Source organism: Pelophylax lessonae (assembly GCF_965119305.1).
Source record: "Pelophylax lessonae genome assembly, chromosome: 9".
Taxonomy (NCBI): domain Eukaryota; kingdom Metazoa; phylum Chordata; class Amphibia; order Anura; family Ranidae; genus Pelophylax; species Pelophylax lessonae.
In genome coordinates this window covers 155,328,541-155,353,318 of record NC_138776.1, presented here as the reverse complement: position 1 = coordinate 155,353,318, position 24,778 = coordinate 155,328,541, and the positions used below count along the sequence as shown (strand labels likewise).

Below are 24,778 nucleotides of genomic sequence, written 5' to 3'. Positions count from 1 at the left end.
CCTCAATAGAGGGGTGGGTGCTGTGTTAGTCAATGAACATCAGAGAAAAGTATTTTATGGTAAGACAAACATCCAATTTTCTTTTTCGTTCATTGAGGAACACAGCTCCAGAATCTTCTTGACCATTAGGACATCCCAAAGCGGTGTCAAAATGAGGATTGGGAAAAACACAGCAGAAAAACTCCCAAAGGCTAAACCTAGCCAACCAGGTAACATGGAGCTCAACCAGGAACAACTGGAGCTCAACTGATAAAAATATACCCTAAAAGGAGGACCAAGCCCTCTCCAACAGCGGTCTGCAAAACCTTATGGCCAAAGGCAGCATCCACAGATGCCAACACATCTACTTTGTAGAATTTTGTGAAAGTGTGCACAGACAACCGGGTGGTCGCCTTGCAAACCTGCATCACTGACGCCTGATGGCGGAAGGCCCAGGAGGCACCAAGCACCAGCGTAAAATGCATCTCAACAGGGAAAGGAGGAACCTGACCCTTGATCGAATAGGCCTGCACTAGCGTCTGATCCATCTGAAAATGGTAGCGGCAGACGCAACCAACCCCTTGCGAGGTCCATCCGTAAGGACAAAAAGTGAGTCGGATTTCCTAAATGACTTGGTGGCCGCCAGGTACACCCGATTGCCCAAATCACATTCAGAGAATGCAGGCCAATCTCCTAGGACGCTTAGGCATAGGACACAGGGAAGTCAACACAATGTCTTCATTCAGATGGAAGACCTTAGAAAGGAATGATTGACAAGGGCGAAACACCCCTATATCTCTGTAAACCACCAAGTGGAGTGAACAACAAGACAAAGCTGCCAGCTCCAACCCCCTGCACGCAGAAGTAATAGCCACCAAAAAGGCTACCTTCTCGGACAATGTCAGCAGAGGAATCTCGGAAATATTTTTTAAAGGCGATTTCTAAAGAATTGAGGTCCCATGGAAGCAACGGAGACAGCACAGGTGGAGCCAAGTGGCGAACCCCCTGAACAAAGGAATGCATAATCAAAGGACGTTGAAAGAAAATTGCCAAGGCTGAAACCTGGCCCTTGATGGTACCCAAGGCAAGGCGCTGTTCCACACCTCTTTGGAGAAACACCTAAATTTGAGCCACCGAAAATGAACGGAGAGAAAACCGGAGAGCCTCAAACCAAGCAATGTATGCTTTCCAAACCCGATGGTAAATCTGGTAAATCTCCCTAGAGGTAGATTTCCTTGCCTTTAACAGCGTGGGAATCACCGAGTCAGACAACCCCCTATCCTTCAGCACCTGGCTTTCAACAGCCAAGCCGTTAAAGCCAGCGACTGTAAAGCATGATGGAAGATCGGCACTTGGGCCAACAGATCTTCCCACAATCATTCACCGGCCCCGGTCAGCACAGTGCAAAGCACTGTATGCTGAACACCATGCGGTGATCAGAAAGGAAGAGGAAGTCCAGGTGTCAGTCACAAGAGGTTCACCGCCACAATCACCGCCCCCAATGCTCCAAAAACATGGCAGCCACTTTAGTCAAGGGGAAACACTAAGAGAATGGCCACCGGACTACACAAACATGGCCGTCGTGTATACAGTCAGCAGTCCACGGCAAAATGGCGGCTGCATGCGGCGCGCACGACCCCTAGGGGACACCTAGGGACATTCGGCCAGTAAAGGGGGGCCCTGGCAGGAGTCCAAACCAGGAAAGCACCCCCCAGCCCCCATAGCCCGCTTAACACCCTACAGGTGATCTGGGAAGCTAGGTGTGGGTATATGGGGGGTGGTCCACGGGGGACCCCAACACATGGTAGGAGAATACCATGTGGGAAGGATCAGAACCTGGGGGTCCGACCATCCCAGGCAGGGACCCACATTCACCCCGACAGGCCACCAGGGAAGGGGGGGGGAACAGCACTCACCACACCTTCGGGTGGGCACCGCTCCAGGCAGATTACTTATCCATCGGACTGTGGGTGCTGCGACTAAGGCCTGGATCAGGTCGTGTGTGCCCTCGCAAGAAATTTAACTCGCAGGCCAGCTCCCGTACAGTGGGGCTATGTCGTGACCAAAGTAGCGCGGAGGTGAGGTTTGCACACGCTTGCTGGCCGGACTAGGGAGACCGTAAGGATCTAGAATATCCAGTCCATCACCCAGCCCAGCAGTTGATTGTAGATCTCACAGGAACAGAAAATAATAAAAAAGGAGGACAAATCTGTTTAAAAAGGAAAAAATGCCAGGACCAAAGACCAGAGCAGGGAACTAGGTCCTTGCTCCTGATTAGACAGAAAAAAACTGAATGCCTATAGCAGGAAGTGGGAGTATACCCCTCCTGGGACTGCCCCATAGGCGTGGTTTAGTTTTTTCCTGCCTAGTGTCCTACTCCTGAGGGGGGCAGCATCACCCATTGGTCAAAAGATTCTGGAGCTGTCTCCATCAATGAACGGAAGAGAAATGAGGTATTACGTTTTGCCAACTATGCATTGTAGTAAAGAGAAGGCAAGGCAGACTAGTTAATATATAACCCTATATATATAATTCTATATAATATATTCCCTATATTCCCTCTTATGGCTGAGGTACATCGACGATGTACTGCTCCTCTGGGGAGGGACTTTGACGGAAACTGGAGGCATTTGTCGAGGCTTTGAACTGCAACAATAGAAATATCAAATTGACCTATACAGCAACGGCCAACCACTTACCCTTTTTGGACCTCTTGATTTCCCGTATGGGCTCTACCCTAAAAATGACCACGTTTCGCAAGGCAACGTCGGCCAACACGCTGTTTCTTGCGCAAAGTCACCATCCACGCTCCCTAATTAATGGTATTCCCGTGGGCCAGTTCCTCCGCCTCAAGCGGAATTGCACGGAGGAGGCCGACTACCAAATCGAAGCTAGGGACCTCCATAGACGGTTCAATGAACGGGGCTATTCCCACAATACCCTCAAACGGGCCCGTAAAAAAGTGGGACCAAGGCAGAGGTCAGAGCTACTCCTCAAGAAGGATGACTCTTTATCTCTGCCAGGGTCAGTTAAACAAACCCACCCCAGGATCATCACGCGATATGGCTCGCAATGGAACCAGGTTCGTGAGGTGATCACCAAACATTGGCAGGTTTTAACTGTATCACCCCTTATTGAAAAAGTAGTGGGCCCTCGTCCCCTGATTACTGCCAAACGTGCTAAAAATCTCAAAGATGCCTTAGTTCATTCAGAGTTCGTACGTACTAAAACTCCGCGAACCTGGTTGACTTCTTTGCCCCCAGTCAAGGGGATGTTCGCATGTGGAAAATGCTCTATTTGCAAACAAGCAATAAACTCCAAAACATTCTTTAGCTGCGATATGAGTCAGGAGTTCACCATTAACAGTTTTATTAACTGTCAAACTGAAAGGGTGATCTACCAAATCATATGTCCCTGCAATAAATCCTACATTGGGAAGACGAAACGACAGCTTAGGATTAGGATTCTGGAGCACTTGGCAGACATCAGGAATAAGATCAATAACAAAACGATACCCCTGCACTTCCTGGAGTACCACAGTGCGAACCCGGATGGATTACTATTCCGGGGGATCTATGCATTAAAACTCCCCGCTAGACGTGGAGACTTCGAAACTGTGCTACTCCAGAAAGAAAAACTTTGGATATTTAAAATGGGGTCTTTGGCCCCTGTAGGGCTGAATGTCGAGTTTAGCCTGAGGCCATTTTTGACCTCTTAGATGATACTTCCGCCATCCCCATCTCCTTTGTCTTCTCACACACATTTTTTTGCTAGTCTATCAATCACCTTTACTTTCTGCCCCTCCTCTTGAACTCTCGGTTAGTACTACATATATACTCCTCTAAGTCCTCCATCTAACTCGACCATCACTAATGGTGCAAACAAGTGGTCGGGTACTACTGTACCTTGATCTATAATACACCTAGCCCTCCCTACAACATGGGGAGCCAGTGACATATAGAACAACACTATATTTCTTATTAATCTCTCATGCATCACTGTATAATATTGACTATGCTATTGCTTGTAGCACTTGGTACCCTGTGGTCCTCCAATCTCTTAGTTTGATCTGCAATGCACATTTTTATATTTTTTCTTATTCTTGTTTTTCCAAGTATTTCCTTACTACTATGGGTATATGCGGCTTTAAGAGACCTCTATCTTTTTAATTTTTTATAATTTTACATCAACATGTTGCGGCTGCACTGGTCTGTGTTGAGTAGCTCTTATCCACAATAATGTACTTCTAAAGAGCAGTGCATTTACTCAGCATAACCCAGAGGCAGTCGCCATTGAGATGTATATTGTACCAGGAATGTTGTATGGAGTTATTTTGGCTTCCCTTTTAATATATAAACTATACACTGACATCTGGTGGCCAGGAGATGTCAATACATCCTGCTGGTCACCGGTTGATTTTATTCACCTGAATTAGATCAATCAATTACTAATTACTATAAAAGGGAATCCATTACTCCTCTCTAATTAGCTCCGATGAAACCGACATGAGTCGGTGAAACGCGTCAGCTTCTTCAGTTGGATCCTATCACTACGACCAACCTCCAAGACGTGTGTAGGTGACCCCCATTGCTCCTGCTTGGCTACGGCTCCCCTGGTTACGCTGCTCGCCGTCATCGGATGTGACGTAAGACCGTTCGCCACGGACCTGTCCGTCACTACCTGCAGTCTCGGCTTGAGCAAGCGCTGAATGGGACTACGCCGCTGGAAGCCTCTACAAGCTGCAGGGTCACTGCTATTCTACACACGGAGGTACGGACTTTTTTTTTTCACTGATCTAAGGTGTTCATATTCCTCTGTTTGGCAGCACGAAGGACTCTCTTGCCTACTTCCCCATCACCTTTGGGGTATGCAATACCACAACTGCATGGCAGACTGGTAATCGTCCTACAGGTGCCCGTGTCCATACACAGAGGAATCTTTCACCTGTTGTTGCTGTATCGGTTCAGATTTTGATGGACAATATCATCAATTGGAGTCTACATCGTTCAGTCAGCACTACCCCCCCATATAGCAGTAACTGGCATATTACGTAAATTTCCACCGTTTGGATTAATATTCATTGAAGGGGGTATTCCTTTGGTTCTACTTGCTCGATCCACTCTCTATAGGTGATCACACACCCATTGTGCTATACAATCATCCTGCTATTTTGAACTTCATGGAGTTCCTATTCAGGAACACGGCAGGCAATGTATGATTAGTTAATTGGATGTGGCCTAATATCCTGCAGTTCACCATCAGAACCTTTACTACCAACCATTAATTTCATCATTATGGTCTGTTTGTGATACCATCCACTGTATGTACATGTTTTTATCATTTTAATATGTATTGTGTCCATGAATGTTCATTGTCTACTCACCAGGCATAAGTGCTTTAATAAAATTCAGATATTTTTTTCACTGCAACTCAGCTATCACAGTGCAATTTTTGGAGTCTATATCTGATCATCTTTTTGGGTCTGTGAAGTGGTTCCTGAAGCATCCTGTTTTCACCACATTTACAGATACCTTCCCCCCTTTTTTTCTGCTAGTTAATATATAAAACTCTATCAAAAGAAAGCAGTTGTGTGAGTCTGTAATACTGGCCAATAGGAATAGGAATGGGAAAGCTTAAAAATAGAGGTGTGCAAAGTTGTAGAAATATGTGCCAGTTTAAGTCGACAGACAAGTGTAGAGAAAGAGAAAAATAAAATAAAAGGGGGATAGAATGGAGGCCCTGTGGGTTGGAAGGAGGGAAAGGGAAAAAAGGAAAGGGATCAGGAGAAGAGGAGTAGAATCCATTGTTTCTAGAGTGAAATCAGTTGTACTGATTTCTAAAGAAGGAAATATTACATAGGAAGAGAAAACAGTGGTCGAATATCTCAAGGGATGTAATGCCTATAGTATAGCCAGGTTGACCAATGTTTCTGTATTGATCTGATTTGTCAACAGCAATTGCTCTTGCTTCTTCCCTTTTTGATACAGCATCCCCCTTGTTTTTCCACTCTGATCTGCTAGGAGTAGTACATTTTCAGTGCAAAGGAATTCATGTTTTGGTGGCTTTAATTAAATTGAGACGCATTTAAATTTTGTAAGAGGCGATGCCTTGAAGTGAAGGAGGAGGTAGCGATGAGGTTCAAGGGGGTGAGACATACCAGTGATTCTTTAAATTCGTTAAGTTAGCAGGTCCACCAATATGTGGAAGATAAAGCCTAGCTCTATGTTAAATCTCCAGCAAATATTTGAGGCGGCGTGGTCAATTTTTTATTTTTTTAAATGGGCCAGACCTAGAAATGAATTGATTTCTAAGAAAGTAAGCAGGACAATCTCCTGTAGGAAGGTCTCTGGTTTATTGGATGGCCAAAGGGTAGAGATTACTGGTTGATTATTTTGAGGCTTTTTAATACATAGGAATCTTCTCTGTTTGCAAAAAGGTGGTGTTAGATGATTATGGTAGATACGTGTTTTTGATTAACTTGCAATGCATAATTTACAATATTTACATTCCTTTGCTATACACAGAGGCGTTGGAATGCCTTATACAATTCTGGATGGGTAAATAAAAGGTACCTACATTATTAATTGGAGATTCTAACACTAATGTACCCACTGGTTGAGAGACTCCAAGCACTTAACTATTTCAATTTCATCAAGCTCTTCAACATTCATCAAAATTATTTTGGAACTGGTTTTAAAAGATCTTTGGTGGTCTTGTCATCCTTTTGATTCTCAGTTTTCATAAAACCCTTATGATCCTATCCAGAACTGATAAGGCCCTAGCATTAGTTCATTTGCCTCCAGTGTTGTAATGTAATTTTCTACTAGGTGGTCTTTCAGATCATTCTCCATCGTGAACAACCACTGATATGGGTACTCAAACCAAATCGATAGGCTGGAAACCTAACCTCTTCTGGCTTACACTTTTCCTAAAGCCTGACTCTGTTTTGTTTAGGTTAGAGGAATTTACTTTGTTAAGTATGGATTCTGCCTTGGTTACAGTTGTGGGGGATTCCCTTAAAATGTTTGTAAACCCTTACATATGCTCAGTGAAGTGACTGGCCTAAAATGATGCACAAAGATGAAACAAATCCTTCTACATTACGTTTTACCTATTTGTCTACAGTCTTCTCTGCATCTGTTAAAAGTCCATAATTTAAAAGGCTTGTTTGAGCTGTCAGAAAGCAGGGAACTGAGAGCTAAAGTTACAATCTGCAGAGTTCAGTGAGGAGAGTTCTGAGAGTCGATTGGAAGGAAGAGCAACACCCCCCTTCACACAGGAACAGAGCTGAGGCTGTCAATCAGCTGGAGATTACTCCAGTCACCTTTTTTCTCTTGGTAACATAAAAACTTGTTAGAAGTGATTCATGCTAAACAAAGAGGAACAAAGCAGCAGACAAAATGGGGTTGATTTACTAAAACTGAAGAGTGCAAAAAATGGTGCAGCTTTGCATGCTAGCCAATCAGCTTCTAACTTCAGCTTATGTAAGCTTTGAGAAAAATAAAAATCTGAAAGCGGTTTTGGGTTCTTTAGGGTGTGGCCCTAGATTTTACTCTTCGGTTTTAGTAAGTTAACCCCTTAGTGCTTTGAATTGAGAAAATTACACACTACAGAGGTATATACTTTGTTTAAAATTCGTGTTATTAAAGAGATATCTCATGGTAAAGCTAAATCTAGACAATAGGAATCTAACCTTTTAGGTGTAGTTTCTATAGTAACATTTATTTTGAACCCTAGTTCATCTTCTCAAGCTAAATTACCTCAAAAAACAAAATGCATTAAGGAATATATCCTTGATGAAGGCAGAACAGAGAAGCTTTTTTTGTTTATAGTAAACACTTTATGGAAGGGAAACAAGTGAGGCATTTACTAGTCCAAAAGGAAGCCTTTTATGCCAATTGCTTGTCACTATATATGAATAATTTGATCAATGAGGAGGATATATTTACTTCCATAGATATATTGAGTTTTACTCATTAAATCGTAACGTACTTGCATCTTCAGTTAATTATGATCTTTTCTGCTTAGCTTTTTGGATATGGTTTCCCCCCCCCCCCCCCCCCAAGCTCATGAGTCAGGAGATAAGAGATGCTTTAGGGACTCTGGTATCGAATTGAATTTGCTGGAGTTCTGAAATCTTTACCCGCTACTAAAGCCCGAGGTGCTGACGGGTTACCAGTGGAATTTTATAGAAAAAATAAATTCGACAGTGCATAACTTCCACTGTTGGAGACTTTGAACACGGCCTCCATTATAGGTCAGCTTCTATGTATCAGGCTAATTTCACTTTGATTCTCAAAACAGTTAAAATGCAATTTTGCCCACTTTTTAAGGGCCTAAATCTCCACTCAGTGTGGACACCAAGCTCTTGGCAAAAGGTTCTTGCCAATTGCTTGTCACTATATATAACGAATTTGATTCACTGGGATCAGTCTGGATTTATTCCAAGCTGTTCTACCTTCATTAATGTCCGTAGAGTTTTCTCAACATTAAACATTTATCAGTTGAACCAGGAATTAGAGCAATTTTATCTTTAGAAACAGCAAAGGCCTTTAACATGGTTGAATGGCCTTTTTTATGAGAGGTAGTACATTTTTTTAGAATAGGGCTCAAATTAATAGGTTGGATTAAAATGTTGTAATCTAAACCATCTGTGTATATAACCGTTAATGGGCATTGTGCCTCCTCTTCATCTCATCTGTGATACAGGACAAAGCCTCCGGCACTTGCGGTGCGTAAGTCTCCTGATAATATTGATTTTAAAAAGGGTTTTAGTGTAGGAAAAAATATTGTATGCTGATAAAACGCTTTTGTTTTTCACATACCACCACTTTAATTCATTTAATGCCCCTGATGAGCAAGTCTGGCTTTTTTTTTCAGGCCTAGAGATACATTGGGATAAATCTACTTTATTCTATTACACCCTTTAAGGATCCCCTTGCTTGATGCTGCAGCTATGATTAAAATTGTTGATTCATTTCATTATTTAGGCATTATGAAACTCTTCTTTAAAAACATTTTTTCCCCAGGTGGAACACCGCTTGAAGATAATGTTTCAAAATCTTTTCAACGATTAAAAGATGAGTTCTAAACTCCTAGAACTAGCTTTTTTCAATATCTCCAAGTTCAGTATGCTGTACATGGCCAACAGAAGCAGAGCTGCTTTATGCGTGGTGCACATGAGTTTATTTTTGTTCAACCCAGTGGACCGAAAAAAAAAAAAAAAGACAAATTACTGTACTAATCTCCCCTCCTGTGCTATTGTGTTCTGACAGGGAAACTGCCCCCCCCCAGAACACACTGATGAAAGCCATCAGTCAGTGGATGCTGGTCAAATGCTAGTTTTCCCAGCATGCCCATTCGCCAGAGGCTGATTGCTTTTGTAGTACAGACAGCTGTACACACGGACCAAAAGTCATCTGGGTCTTGCTGAACCAACCGTTTTCGGCCCGTGTATACCCAGCTGTAGATTACATACACTAACAGAGCTGTTTATAGTACTTAATGCCGCCTCAAAAAGAAGTAATGCGTCTATCTGAAGCTGCTTGATTCTCAAGTAATTTAGGCCAACTTACCTTTTAAAAGTTAAATGGGTACAAGACACGGGCCCTATACCTAAAATCAATGGGAATTATTCTTATGAACTGTCCCCAATACATCTTTATTTATAGTAGGATGACACACTTTCATATAAAATATAGAACATTAAGACACTTAAGTGGTTTTTAGAAGAGAAGATCAGATACAGAGACTTTTCTCTTTGCTCCAGATGTCTCCGAGACCCAGGCTACGCCCCAAATGGTTTATAGATATTGGCAAGAAATAGTGGGTACAATTAATACTGTGTATGGTATTCAAATTCCTCTTAGTCCACTTACTTGTGTTTTAGGTGGGTTGAACTTAGCGGTCAATATCAATGTAATGCCGACTGTTAATCGTCTCCTGTTTGTGGTAATTCAACTAGTGGCTAGGAAATGGCTTATGCCACTTCCTCCCACAGCGAATGATTGAATTAAAGAGGTAATTGATTCTATTTATTTGGAAAAACAGCTGCATCAAAAAAGAGGATGTCTAAATAAATTTGAAAAAATGTGGCTGGTCTGGTTAAACGCACCCCAGGTTGCCACTATGAAACTTATGTGAAATAGATTATGTTAATACTTTATACAGTATAATTATACTGCAAGTGATTTGGCAGTGATGTATATTCACAAATAGGGCCTATGTTAAAGCAAAGGAATTTTATTTGCTGAACAAAATCTGGTGTTTTTTTTTTTTTTTAGGATTTAATATTAGTTATATGACTATTGCTCTTACGGGCTCCTGTAAAGGTTTGTATGTTTTTTTTCTTATTGTAATGTATTTTATGTGTTGTGCCCAATGTATTTGTGTGCAAGAAAAGGTTTTTACTCTAAAAGAAGATTACATTCGAAGTATGAGGCTTTCAAGACGCACACCGTCTTTTGAAAGATGGTTGCAGCACCAATCTAAGGTGCTGGCAATAAGTTAGGGTGTTGTAATGCCCTCTTAGGAAGGCCAAGATCTCTCAATACCTTAGGGGCTGTAAAACAGTAAATCTTTGGTGCCTTTGTATTGTATATACGTTGAACAGACACACTGTAAAAATAATGGTACAAAATGAAGATCCTGGATCATTAGGGCTTTCTAGAATCTTCAGCTTTTTTTTTTGCAGTGTAATGTAATTCTACTGACTTACCGGGTTAAGGAGGACAGTCAGGAAGAGTTCACCGCCACGAATGGACTTATCCAGCTCTTTTGATCCTCCTGGATATTCATTGTAGAATATTGTGTGCGTGAACAGTCCACAGGTCTGCCTTGGTAACACCTAGATACAAAGAAAACCCATGCATACTGTCATATTAGCAATATTAATGTAGAACTACAGTATGCAGAATTATATATTTGTATACCTCTGCATTGTGATGCACTGTCTACTATTATTTCAATGTGTATCTTAGGTTATCTACCCTAAAACTGGAAATAAGGAAGAAAAAAGGTCACAAGATCATCCTTGATCATTTTTGTAACAATTACTGCCATTTTGCAGACATGATACCTACATATGCAAACACAAGAGTCAAAATATGTGTGACCAGAAACCAGTCTCATACAATAACTCACCCCGTGCACAAAAAAACAACGAATAGATAGCAACAATAAGTAAAGAAGACGCAAGGTCTCAAAGCAGCTACTATACAGAAAGAAATGTTATCAAAGGTGTTGTAGAATATTCGGACAAGTAAAATAAACTATAACACTAGCAGCGCTAAAACAAAAGGTCCATTGTATAAACCAGTGTCCTTAAAGACTCATAGAATGTATAGATGTGCAGTCCATACAGTGATACATCAGGCACAATCCATCCACCAGGGTAGGGGAGTGAAGGGTCTTGTCTATTCTTCCAAAGATACCACCACACTCAAGTGCTCCCCCCCTTTAATGAAACACTCACCAGAGACTGGTGAATATAGAGCCTTCAATTAGATCCACCAATCAACGGGTGTACAGATCACTGCTGGGCTGCACCTCACTCCTCCTTCCTCCAATATTCCTCCGCTCAAAGTTCATGCAATTGAACAAAGTGGGGGCAACAATAGTGTAATTCCGCAAACTTTTATTTTAAAACCACACACAGTAAAAGCCCCTCTCCCCTCTAGATGTCTACTTACAGGAGAGTAATGGAGTGAAGGCATAAAGGATCAAAATATGCACACTGGATAACCAATTCCAACCATTCCTGCAGTCCAATAGGAATCCCGGATGGTGTCCTGTGTGAGATAGTCTGCGACCGCGCACATCAGCTCTGACGTTTCGTCCTCACGACTTCCTCTGAGAGCCGTCAGAGCTGATGTGCGCGGTCGCAGACTATAGTTATAGTTTATTTTACTTGGCCGAATATTCTACAACACCTTTGATAACATGATACCTACATAAACTAGTGCACAAAGCTTTAATCAAATGAACAATAAAACAGAAAACCAGATGCTGTGTGTTACATGCATCTGCAGTCCAGATCACATGACATTGCACAGCCTAAGACACTAGTCTGAGCTACCCTTTCATGTACAAGCACACATCATCGCCCAATGCAATAAGGAACACAAAGTCTTCTATAAACCTTGGTCACAATGATCTAGACACTCAAATCATACTTCTTACTTCAGGAATGTTTCCCTTTCTTTCGATGGTCACAAAGGGATTGATTTACTAAAGGCAAATCCACTCTGCACTACAAGGGCACTTGAAAGTTCAGTCACTGTAGATCTGAAGGGAAGATCTGAAAATGTGGGGAGGATCTGAAAATGCGGGAGGATCAGACATGAGGAGGAGGATCTGAAAATGCGGGGAGGATCTGACATGAGGGGAAGCTCTGCTGATTTCGATCATCCAACCATGTGCATGCATAAAATGGGATTTTTGACCTACTGTAAAATCCATTTCTCTGATGTTCATTGACGGACACAGCTCCTGTCATTATTGACCATTAGTTATACTGCCCCCTACAGAAGTAGGACACTAGACAGAAAAAAAATCTGGCTACACCCATGGGCAGTCCCAGGGGGTATACTCCCTCTCTCTACTTTAGCCACTCCGTTTTGTAACAAGCAGTGTCAGGAGCATCATAACGCCGCAGAGGGGTGGGTGTTGTGTCCGTCAATGAACATCAGAGAAATGGATTTTACAGTAAGTCAAAAATCCCATTTTCTCTTTCGTTGATTGACAGACACAGCTCCTGGTAATCTTAACCATTGGGACGTCCCAAAGCAATGTTAAACATGAGGGGTGGGAACAACCAAAAAAATCCCAAGGCTAAACATTAGCCAACCAGGCAACAGGGGTTCAACCAAACAACTGGTGCCCACCTGAACAAAATAATACACCCTCAAAGAGGATCAGGTCCTCAAACAGCAGCCTGCAAAACCAAAGGAAGCATCTGCAGATGCAAACACATCCACTTTATAAAACTTTGTAAAAGTGTGCACCGACGACCAGGTGGCCGTCACTGGTGACACCTGATGACGTAAGACCCAGGAGGCACTAAGTGCTCTAGTAGAGTGCCCCTTGACAGGAAAAGGAGGAACCTGACATGATGCAATAGGCTTGAACCACCGTCTGTCTGATCCATATGGAAATGGTCGCAGAGGAAGCAGACAACTCTTTGCAAGGTCCATCAGTGAGCACAGTCTAACTTCCTGAAAGACTCCGTAGCTGCCGCCAGGTACACCCTAATTACCTGGACCACATCCAAGGCATGCTAGCCAATTTCCTTCAGATATTTAGGCCTGGGACACAGTGAAGGCAACACAATGTCTTCATTCAAATGAAAATCAGACAACCTTTGAAAGGGACGACGGACAGGGGCGAAGAACCACCTTATCACTGTGAATCACCAGGTAAAAGGAACGACAGGATAACGCTGCCATTTCGCAAAAGTGATAGCTACTAAAAACACCACCTTCTGGGACAACGTAAGCAGGGGAATCTCCTGAATATTTTCAAAAGGAGGCGTCTGCAGAGCTAAAAGCACCAAATTAGGAACCCAAGGTGGCAACGGAGCCCCAACCGGAGGAACTAAATTTCGGACACCCTGAAGAAAGGTACGCACCAGGGTGTGTGCTCAAAAGTCATTGAAAAAGACCGCCAAAGCCGACACATGGCCCTTGATGGTACTCGAGGCCAATTTCTGTTCAACCCCCCATTGAAGGAAGGTTAGGATCCCAGCCACCGAGAAGGAGAGAGGAGGAACCCCAAAAGACTCACACCACGCAATGTACGTCTGCAAACGTACAATGGTAGATCTTCCTAGAAGTAGATTTCCTACCTTTCAACAGGGTAGGAATCACTGACAGATAAACCCCTATCCTTCAGCACCTGGCATTCAGCAGCCAAGCCGTCAAAGCCAGCGATTGTAAAGCAGGATGGAGGATCGGTCCTTTGGACAGAAGATCCTCCCGGATAGGCCAGCCGCACCAGATCAGCGTACCAGGCCAGGGGAGGCCAGTCCAGAGCCACTAAAATGACGGGAATTCCCTTCTACCTCGATACTACGTAGAAGTCTGGGCAGAAGCTTGAGAGGCGGGACAGCGTTAAATCAGCCACCAGTGCATCTGTGCCATTTGCCAGAGGATTCCTTGACCGAGCCACAAACCTCTGCACCTTTCTGTTGAGCCGAGACGCCAATAGATCTGCCTCGGGAGTGCCCCACCGGAGACAGCTGAAGAAACACCTCCAAATGAAGGGACCACTCCCAGTGGTACAACACCTGCCGACTGAGATAATCTGCCTGCAAATTTTCCACCCCGGGAATGTGTACGGCGGAGAGAGTTGGAACGAACTGTTCTGCCCACCTTAGAATGCCTGCTACCTCCAGAGCCGCCAGGACACTTCTTGTGCCCCCATGGTAATTGACATAAGCCACGGCTGTGGCATTGTCCGATTGAATGCGCACTGCACAACCCTGAAGACAATACATCTGAAGATCCAGACACAGTCTGATTGCTCAGAATTTCAAGACATTGATCGGTAGTCTGGACTCTTCCAGCGTCCAGATCCCCTGAGCAGAATGCTTGCCGAGGACGCCTACCCAGTCGGACAGGCTGGCATCCGTTATGATCACTGTCCAATACAAGGGGAGGAAGGATTTTCCCGGCCGAAGCGCAGGAGAACAAAGCCACCATATGAAGGAATCCCTCATTCCCCGAATAAGCTGGGTCTGATATTCCAGAGACTGGGGAGTCTTGTTCCGTTTGGTCAGAATCTCTCTTGCAGGGACCTTGTATGGAACTGTACAAACAGGACCGCCTCAAAGGTGGACACCATCAGGTCCAGAACTTGCATGCAATTCCGGAGGGACGACCAGCTGTTGAACAGCAGGAGACTAATTGCAGCTTGCAATTTCTGGAGTTTGTCCAGAGGAAGGAGCACTCCATTCAGCTTTGTGGATGAAACCAGAGCAGACTTCTGAAAATTCAGAATCCAACCGAGCTACAGAGTCAGTATTGTGATCCCCAGGTTGTCCACCAGAGCAGAGGGTGTCCCCGCTCACAGAAGGAGAATGTCCAAGCAGCCCAGTACCGCAATTCCCCGCTAGCATTGCAAGCCTAGCACCGGGGCTAATACTTTTTTGAAGACCCGAGGAGCAGAGGCGAGACCAAAGGGTAACGCCACAAACTTATAATGCTCCTCTCCCCACAGCAAAGCATAGAATATGCTGGTGACTGGCACATATTGGAATGTGAAGGTAAACATCCTTGATATCGATAGAGGAGAGGAAATCCCCCTGACGCAGGGATGCCACCACCATTCGAATGGACTCCACTCTTAACTTCTGTACCCGCACAAAGCAGTTGAGCGCCTTGAGTTCCAGGATTGGACGCACTTTTTCGTCCTTCCTGAGAACTGTGAAAAGGTTTGAGTGAAAAACCCAGAAACGTTCTGAAGTCAGAACCGGGACAATCACCCCTTGAAGGAACAGGTCTTGTAGCGCCTCAAACAGGCCCTGTAAGCGGTCTGGGGACAGGCGCAAGTTGGAAGGAAAAAAACATTCCCAGGGGACAAGAGCAAATCTCAACCATGTAGCCGGACCAAATTACTTAGTGGACCCACTTATCTTGCACTAGGAAAGTCCACATGTCCGAAAATCAGAGAAGACGTCCCTCCACCCCCCCTTGTCAATAGGTCGGGAGAAGCCCGATCTCTGCTTGCCAGACCAGGTTCATTTAGATCCTGCAGAAGTGGCCCTGAAAGGCTTCGAGCCCTTGTCACTCGACCCTAAAGGACAAAAAAACGTATGAGCTGAGAAGGAAGGCCCACGTCTACAACGAGATTCCTTGTCCTTAGTAGCCTGCAGAAGAAAAGTACTCTTCCCCCATGTGAGACCTTTAATTATGTCATCCAGGGTAGCTCCAAACAGGTGATCTCCTTGGAAAGGAAGATCAGTCAAGGCCTTTTTTGAAGGCTGGTCTGCAGATCAGCATTTGAGGCAAAAGACACTCAGAAGAACCAATGACAAAACAGAGAAGTGAGCCATCAGGGAAGCCGCACCCAAAGAGACATTACCGATAAACTGCAGCCCCTGGTCCAGTTGGTCCGCCAGCTCGGCAAAGGCAGGGGGGAGCTGTTCCCCCTCCAGGTCACAGCTTAAGAGCTTAGCCCACTCATAGTCCTAGTTTGCGACACTAGGGAAAGGGAGAATACCCGCCTCATTGCCGAACCAGCCACAGTGTACATATAACGGGCCACAGCCTCCGCCTTCCGGTCAGCCGAATCATTAAAGGCTGGGGCCTCTTCAACCGAGATCATGGTTGCCTCGTTTAATCTGGAAACCGGAGGGTCACCACAGGTGGCACAGTCCACTTCTTAAGAAGGGACTCCTCATAGCGGTAATGCCTAGTAAAGCGCTTAGGGACCCCACGGGGACGCTTTGATCGTCCCCACTCTTTAGCGACAATTCTGTCAAAATAGGCAGGGAAAGGAAACACTTTTGTTTTTAGTACCAAAGGGTACCTGTGCCTCCGTTGCAGCTTCAGCTGAGTCCTCCATCTTCAGGGTCTCACGCACACATACAATCAGTGCATCTGGCTTCATGTGCGTGGTCGCAGACGTGGAGGATTCCAGGCACGTGGTTGCAGACCCAGCAAGGTGACCCACGTCCGTGGTGGCCGAATCAAATTCAGGATCTGATGAGACGGGGGAAGGCGGGGGGTGCCTTTTGCTAGCACCTCACCCGCAAGCCACCTCCACCCAGGCCACAAGGTACTCCAGGACTGCGGCGGTCAGTGCATGGATTTATGGTTGGGACTTGGAGGGCCCTGCAGCCTCAGAGAGGGGATCAGGTGGGGAAAATGTGCCACAAAGACTCCATGAGTCACCAGGGGGACCCCACAAAAAAGTGTAACACACTGCGAAGGGACAACCCCCACCGCACTGGCAGCACCACCCGACCGCCAGACACAAAGCACTAAGCGATCCTCAGCAGAGAGGGAGAGGACCCCACCAGACTCACCAGCCAAAGTGACAAGCACCTGCAGCAACTAGGATAATCTGCACAACACGTGCAGCAATTAGGAAGTAAAATGATCCAGGAGTCAGCACCAGGGGATGAGGAGGGGCTCCCACCGTCAAAATCGCCACCCACAGGGCTCCACTGTCATGGCCCACAATATTTTTAATGGCAAACCACAGCAAAATGGCCACCGAATTACACAAAAATGGCCACCCTGTATAGAACACACAGGCTATAACAAAATGGCGGCAACACAAGGCATACAGGGACCCGGGATTGAGGAACCAGGCCACAAGGACAGATCCAGGGAGGAAATGGGGCCCTGGCAGTAGCCCCCACCAGGTACAAACCCCCCCCGCAGTCGATCTTCAGGTCGCTGGCGGCACACCCCCCTGGCCCCCATCGCCAGTCAGCGCCCTGCCCCACCTCAGGAAAGTGACCAGACCACACAAACAGCCCCTGCGTATGTGGAAGGGGGGGGCAGGATGGGGGGGGGTGCCTGCGGAAAGGAGGGTAACCCAGGGGTCTGACTGTCCCTAGAAGGGGCCCATGTCCACCCCAAAACACTCCGGTGGACGAGGCGAACCAGGCAGGCACCGCTCCAGAGAGAACCCCTGTACATCGAAATGGGGGGCTGTTGGCCAGGAGGAACACCAACTTGGGCAGAGACACGGTCGTACGCGACCTCGCGAGACATTTAACTTGCAGGCCAGCCCCCGTCCAGTGGGACTATGTTGTGGCTGACCTAGCGCTGAGCTGAGGTCTGTGCGCGCACGCTGGCCAAGCTGGGGTGACTACTGGATCTAGCTTATCCAGCCCATTGCCCAATCCGGCATTCGACTGTAGATCTCACAGAAAAATTCCAGGAGGAGAACATTTTCTATCTACAAGATTTTGCCAGGACCAAATATCCCGGCAAGGAACTAGATCCTTACTCCTGACAAGGCAGAAAAAAGTGGCTATAGCCGAAAGAGGAGAGTAGTGTCCTACTCCTGTAAGGGGCAGTATATCCCAATTGTTATGAATACCAGGAGCTGTGGCCGTCAATGAACGAAAGAGAAATGCTGTTTTTTTTATCTTCCTTGCATGTCCCCCTCAGATTAAAAGTGACTGCACTTCCAAGTGCACTTGTAGTGCAGAGTACATTTGCCTTTAGTGAATTACCCCTAAAAATGGATGTTCAGTACCACGCATCTGCATGCATTTTTATACATGTTGCCTTCCATTTATATGCATACGTGTGTGTGTGTGTTGCAGTGTGGACGAGGCACATAAAACAAACTGTTTTCCATGTGCCCTTGCAGTGACCTGTGTTTATCCAGTGCAGATAACAGGTTATTGGACATGGTGTGAACGAGGACTCGTTCACAGATATGTTCAATAGGAATGTATTAAACTAGAAGTGACCCTAAAGGCTGTATATTTTTGTAACAACTACCTCTATTTTAAAAAAACACTACAGAGGACAATATTCCTTCCAATAGTAATGAGATAATAAATAGCTTTTCTGAATTCCACAGACAAACTGTATACACTATGCAATATACATTACAATACACATTTATATTTTTGGGTCCTAAATTTTCCCCAGTTGCCCACAACCCAAGCACAGATGCTAAAATTAGGGATGGGACAAACACCCTCCTGTTTGGTTCGCACCAGAACATCTCTGCAAAAAAATTGTTTTAAAACAATCGTTTTTAAAGGTGCAGTGATTTGAATGATGCTTAAAGTAAAATAATAAAAATGAAAAATTCCTTTAAATATCATGTCTGGGGGGTCCCCTTAGTCTGCCTGTAAAGTGTTGTATCTGTACAATGTATAGAACATGCTGCAGCAATACTGACATTTCCAAAGGAAAAAAAATGGATTTTTGTAAAATCTTACCGTAAAATCCTTTTCTCTTAGCTCATCGACAGACGTAGTCCTCGGTGATACACCACCTTCGGGTTATGTTACCTCCGCAGGAGCAGGACTAGACAGGAAATTAAAAAGCTCTGGCCACACCCTAGGGGCAGTCCCAGAGGGTATATCCTCTCTCTCTCTGCCTCAGCAAATCAGTTATGTGAAAAAGCAGTGCTTAGAGAATTTAACCCAACCCAACTCCAAAACAGAGGGGCGGGGACTACGTCTGTCGATGAGCTAAGAGAAAAGGATTTTACGGTAAGATTTTACAAAAATCCATTTTTCTCTAGCGCTCATCGACAGACGTAGTCCTCGGTGATACACCACCTTCGGGACGTCCCAGAGCAGTATCACAACTGAGGGGTGGGAAAATGGAAATCAAATCCCAATCTAGAAGGCCCAACCTGTGCCAACTAGAAGTTTACAATGCTCATCCTTAATGATGAGACTCAACCAAAAAAAAAAAGAGAAAACAATTTTTTCAAACAGAAAAAAACCCTCGAGGTAGACCACCGGTCTCCTCAAATTGCGGCCTGCAAAACCTTGCGGCCAAATGAGGCATCCGCCGATGCCGTCACATCAATTTTATAGAATTTTGTAAAGGTATGTACCGACGACCAGGTGGCCGCCTTACATACCTGGACCACTGACGCCTGATGGCGAAAGGCCCAGGAAGTACTGAGCGCTCGAGTGGAGTGCGCCCTAACAGGGAACGGAGGACTCTGACCCTTAATAGAATAAGCCTGTACCACCGTTTGTCTAATCCATTTGGCAATGGTCGCGGCAGATGCAGGCAAACCCTTTCTGGGGCCATCCGTGATCACAAAAAGTGAATCCGTCTTACGGAATGATTCCGTAGCTTTCAGGTATACCCTGATTGCCCGAACCACATCTAAGGAATGCAACGCATGTTCCCGATGATGCTTGGGCTGAGGACACAAGGAAGGTAGTACAATATCTTCATTCAGATGAAAATCTGAAACCACCTTGGGAAGAAAAGATGGCTTAGGATGAAGTACTACCTTATCCCTATGAATCACTAGGTATGGTGACTGGCATGATAATGCAGCCAGTTCTGACACCCTGCGAGCAGAAGTAATAGCCACCAAGAAGGCCACCTTCTGGGATAGAGTAAGCAAGGGAATCTCCCTGATGTTTTCAAAGGGAGGTTTCTGTAGAACCGACAAAACCAAATTAAGATCCCAGGGCGGTAAGGGCGCGCGGACTGGAGGAGCCAGGTGCCGCACCCCCTGGATGAAATTCCGCACCAAGGATTTGGTAGCTAAAGGCTTCTGAAAGAAGATTGCTAATGCTGAAACTTGACCCTTGATGGTGCTCAAGGCTAGCTTCTGCTCAACCCCTTGTTGCAAAAAGGCCAATATTCGAGTCACCGAATAGGTACGTGGAGGAAATCCTAAAGATTCGCACCACGCAATACAAGTCTTCCATGTGTGATAATAGACTTTGCTGGAAGTCGCTTTCCTTGCTTTAATAAGGGTAGGAATGACTGAAGTAGACAAACCTCTGTCCTTCAGTACTTGGGTCTCAATGGCCAGGCCATTAAAACCAGCGACTGTAAAGCACGAAGGTAAATTGGTCCTTGAGACCACAGACACTCCCTGAGACGAAGTTCCCACGGAACGTCTGCGACTAACATGTCCAAGTCGGCCAGGCCGGCTTGAGGAGGCCAGCCTAGAATTTCTAGGACCACTGGCGCTGATTGGATCTGAACCAGGCGTCCCTAGAGCTATCTGGCCCCGACCATCCGAGAAAGTCTGGTCGTTTTCTGTTCCCACACATTTATCAGATACCTGATAGTTATCAGGAAAGGTGATCTTTTCTGGTTGAACCTCAGGGACCGAAGTCACCCGACTAGAGGCTACTTGGCCTATCTGGTCAACCAGATCCGATTCCTGTGAGGTATCGGGACTAATCTTAGGAAAAGGTAAAGGAAAAGATCTTTTCAGGGAACGGTAACTACCGCTTCCTGTGGTACTTAAATGTTGGAAGGGAAGAATCGCACCGGTAGTAGTGGTTGATGCTCGATCTAATGTCCTGAATACCGGTGAAAACGTCCCCCCACCCTGAAACCGGGTGGGGGCGCACCTTCAGGCTGTGTACTCCTTTGCTTCGGGTTTGGCTGGGTTGGTCCCCTTCTTGAACCCTCCTGGAGGAGTCTTGCCTTTCCCGCTAGTACCAGCCGGGCGCCCTTTATGGGCGGTAAAGAAAGGTCCTCGCTTGTTGCGAGGTCCCTTAGCTTTTGCAGCCTGTGGCAAAAAAGTGCTCTTGCCCCCAGTGGCATCCTTAATGATTTCATCTAGGTTGGCTCCAAATAGACGATTCCCCTGAAAAGGGAGATTGGTCAAGGTCTTTTTGGAACCTAGGTCAGCTGACCAGCATTTTAACCACAGCACACGTCTGAGGATCACTGCTAACTTAGATGCATGCCCTAATAGGGGAGTAGTGTCCAAGGCTGCGTCACAGATAAACCGTAGCCCTTGTATGATCTGTTCCATCAAATCAGATGTCTCCTGGGGAATATCTTTTCCCCTAAGATCTTGGCGTACCATTTTCGCCCATTCCGTAAGTGTCTGGGAAACTAGACCAATAACGATTACTGGTCTAAATGCTGACCCTATCAGAGAAAAGATAGTGCGGGACTCTGCTTCTATCTTTCGATCCACCGGATCCTTAAAGGACGAAGTGTCCTCCACTGGAATAACCGTGGCTTTATTCAGCCTGGAAATAGGCGGATCCACGACTGGTGGTACCGTCCATTTCTTAATGATGGATTCCTCAAACGGATAGCGTCTAGCAATACGCTTGGAAATAGTAAAGGTACGTTTAGAATGCTCCCATTCTCCTTTAATCTGATTACCAAAACATTTAGGTACAGGAAAAGCCTTCGCCGTCTTGATGGGCTTATTAGTCCCAAAAGGCCTCTCTGTTTCAGTTGCCTCTGCCGGTAAAGCCTCAAGTTTTAAGGTTTCTTGCACTGCCACAACTAGTGCGTCCACCAATGCTTCTTCCTGAATTATAGCAAGAGAAGAAGCGTCCTCCTCACTGTCTGAGGGGGCTTTACCTGGGATAACAGCCCTTGCAGAGGAACCTGCAACTGCCGTGACCATCTCTGAATCTGAGTCAGAGGTGTCAGATGGTATAGGGGTAGGCGGGGGTCGCTTCCTTGACCCCCGTCCCTGACAGGCCGCCTCCACCCGAGCCACCATAGACTCAAAAATTGCTGTAAATGACTCTATACTCTGTGCACCGGCGGGTCCCGAGGCCCCCTCGAGGGAAACAGGTGGGGGAATATGTGTGGCAGGGTCCATAATAACTCCAGTTACTTCCTGGATAATATAATTCAAAAGTAAAGAAAAAAAACTTTTTTTTTTTTTTTTCTTTTCTGACCCCCAGCGCCACAAAAAAGCCCCTTAGTGTTACCTGCTTAGGGATCCCTATCGATCGAGAGAGAGAGAGATAGACCCCCAGGCTCACCACTTGATGCTCAGAGTTAAACTGCAACAGCTTACAGCGCTGTCTTGACAAACAGGAAGTCTTTTGGCTGGCTGCCCAGGAAGAAAGGAGGCGGCTCCGCCCCTCTGCACGCCTTCCGGCGCCTCCCCCAAGCTCCACGAGGTGTAGGATCACCTCAAACATGGCCGCCCCCATGCTGGAGACACGAGGCTACGCCAAAATGGCGGCTCGTGCGATCCAGCAAAAAAAATGGCGGCGGCCTAAACTGAATAGCGGTGTGCTGCAGGGCACACGACACTCTCTCTGCATGGGGATATGGCGTGGTTGGCGGTACCGGCCCTGGCGGACCGCGTGGCCGTTCGGGAGGCCTGCTAATAGCTGGAGATCTGATTTGGAAGGCAGTCTACATGTCCGTGGCTTCTGACTGGTAGGTAGCTTATACTTAACCCATAAGATTCCCAGAATGCCACAGATTACATCTTAAAAACATGTATACAATAGATTGTTAGCTCCCAAGCCAAGCCTCCTGGCTTTTGCACACATAAATCACACTCAAAGTAGGAGGATTTGTGACATGTTATAGGATAGAAAGGACTCTTTCTTACCATACAGAGAGGGGCCCGCGTTCACCACAAAACCCGTCAGGGAAAAAGGGGGAACATACTACTCACCATACCGGAACCAGGCGGGCACCAACTCCTGACAGTACCCCTCTCCACCGGGGCGGGAGGGCTGTCGACCGATACGGACGCCGTGACTCATGGTCTTTGGCGTTTCGGCGAGACGTTTAACTCGCGTGGACAGTCCTTTAATGGGACTTTGTCGCGGCCGACCCAGCGCGGAGCTATGGCCTGCACGCGCTCGTAGGCTGAACTGGGGTGACCACCGGATCTCAACATCCAGCCCGTCGCCCAGTTCAGCTTTCTTGCTTGAAGATCTCACAGGAACACTGGAGAAAAAAGCTGTCTAAAAAAAATCCTTTAAGAAAAAATTCTTGCCAGGACCTAAGATCCCAGCAAGGTGTCTAGGTCCTTACTCCTAACTAGACAGAAAATAACTGATTTGCTGAGGCAGAGAGAGAGAGGATATACCCTCTGGGACTGCCCCTAGGGTGTGGCCAGAGCTTTTTAATTTCCTGTCTAGTCCTGCTCCTGCGGAGGTAACATAACCCGAAGGTGGTGTATCACCGAGGACTACGTCTGTCGATGAGCGCTAGAGAAATGTAATTTAAACTTGCTAGCGGCTGTAATGTATTGCTGGCTCCCAGCAATATAGAAAAAAAAAAAACAAAAAGGATGTTTTAAGGGGAACCCCACGCCAAAATTAGAAAAAAAATGGTGTACGGTCCCACAAAAATCCATACCAGACCCTTATCCGAGCATGCAGCCTGGCAGGTCTGGAAAGATTGGGGAGGGGGGGGGCGATGACAAGGGCCTCTTTCCAACAACCCTGGGTGGTGGTTGTCGGGGTCTGTGGGCATGGGGGGGGGGGGCTTATCGGAATCTGGAAGCCACCTTTAATAAGGGGGCCCCCAGATCCCACCTTCCATGTGAATAGGTATTGGGTACCTATTCAGATCAATAAAGGGTATACGCAATTGACCAATAGATACTCAATGACCTGATATGATGTAATTGAAAGCCCTATAGAGGAGCTGTGGTGGTTATAGATGTACACAAGTGACCGATTAATAATACTCTGACTGATATCTGATGTAATCTACAATCCTATAGATGGATAATCTGTGATGCTTATAGAATGTTCCACAACTGATTAATGAATACTCTGACTGATATATGAAGTGATCTAGAAACAAATAGGTCTGTGCATATTATACAATGTTCCACAACTGACCAATGAATACTCTGACTGATATCTAAAGTGATCTATAAACAAATAGGTCTGTGAATATTATAGAATGTTCCACAACTGACCACTCTGACTGATATCTGAAGGGATCTATAAAACAATTAGGTCTGTGAATATTATAGAATGTTCCACAACTGACCAATAAAGACTCTCGCTCGTGCCCCCCCCCCCCCCCCCAGGACAGTGCAAGCATCCTTTATTAGCAGCCACTGGTGTGGCGAAAAGAAGTCAACCTCCCCTGAGCATGTCCTTGTGCCATACTCATACAGGTACTCATTGATGACCCTCTGTCGTGTGTGCAGCCGCTGCAGCATTGCCAATGTTGAGTTAAACCTGGTGGGCATGTCACAAATGAGCCGGTTGGTGGGCAGGTTCAATTCCTATTAAATGTCATCCAGCCGAGAACTGGCATCGTATGACCGCTAACTTTTCTGGCCTGCCTCAGAAGATCTTGTAAGCCTGGGTACCTGTTTGAAAAACGCTGCACAACCAAATTAAGGACATGTTCCAAGCATGGCACATGGT

At 45.8% G+C, this 24,778-nt stretch overlaps 1 protein-coding gene across 2 annotated transcripts in view; it reads right to left on the bottom strand.

The window, feature by feature from the left end:
- Nucleotides 1–24,778, bottom strand: part of NDST2 (N-deacetylase and N-sulfotransferase 2) — a 396,550-nt gene that overhangs the window by 82,556 nt on the left and 289,216 nt on the right. For both annotated transcript variants that reach the window (XM_082267466.1, XM_082267467.1), the window contains one exon: nt 10,697–10,825. In XM_082267466.1, the coding sequence (XP_082123592.1) occupies nt 10,697–10,825 (129 nt within the window). The remainder of the gene's footprint in view (nt 1–10,696; nt 10,826–24,778) is intronic.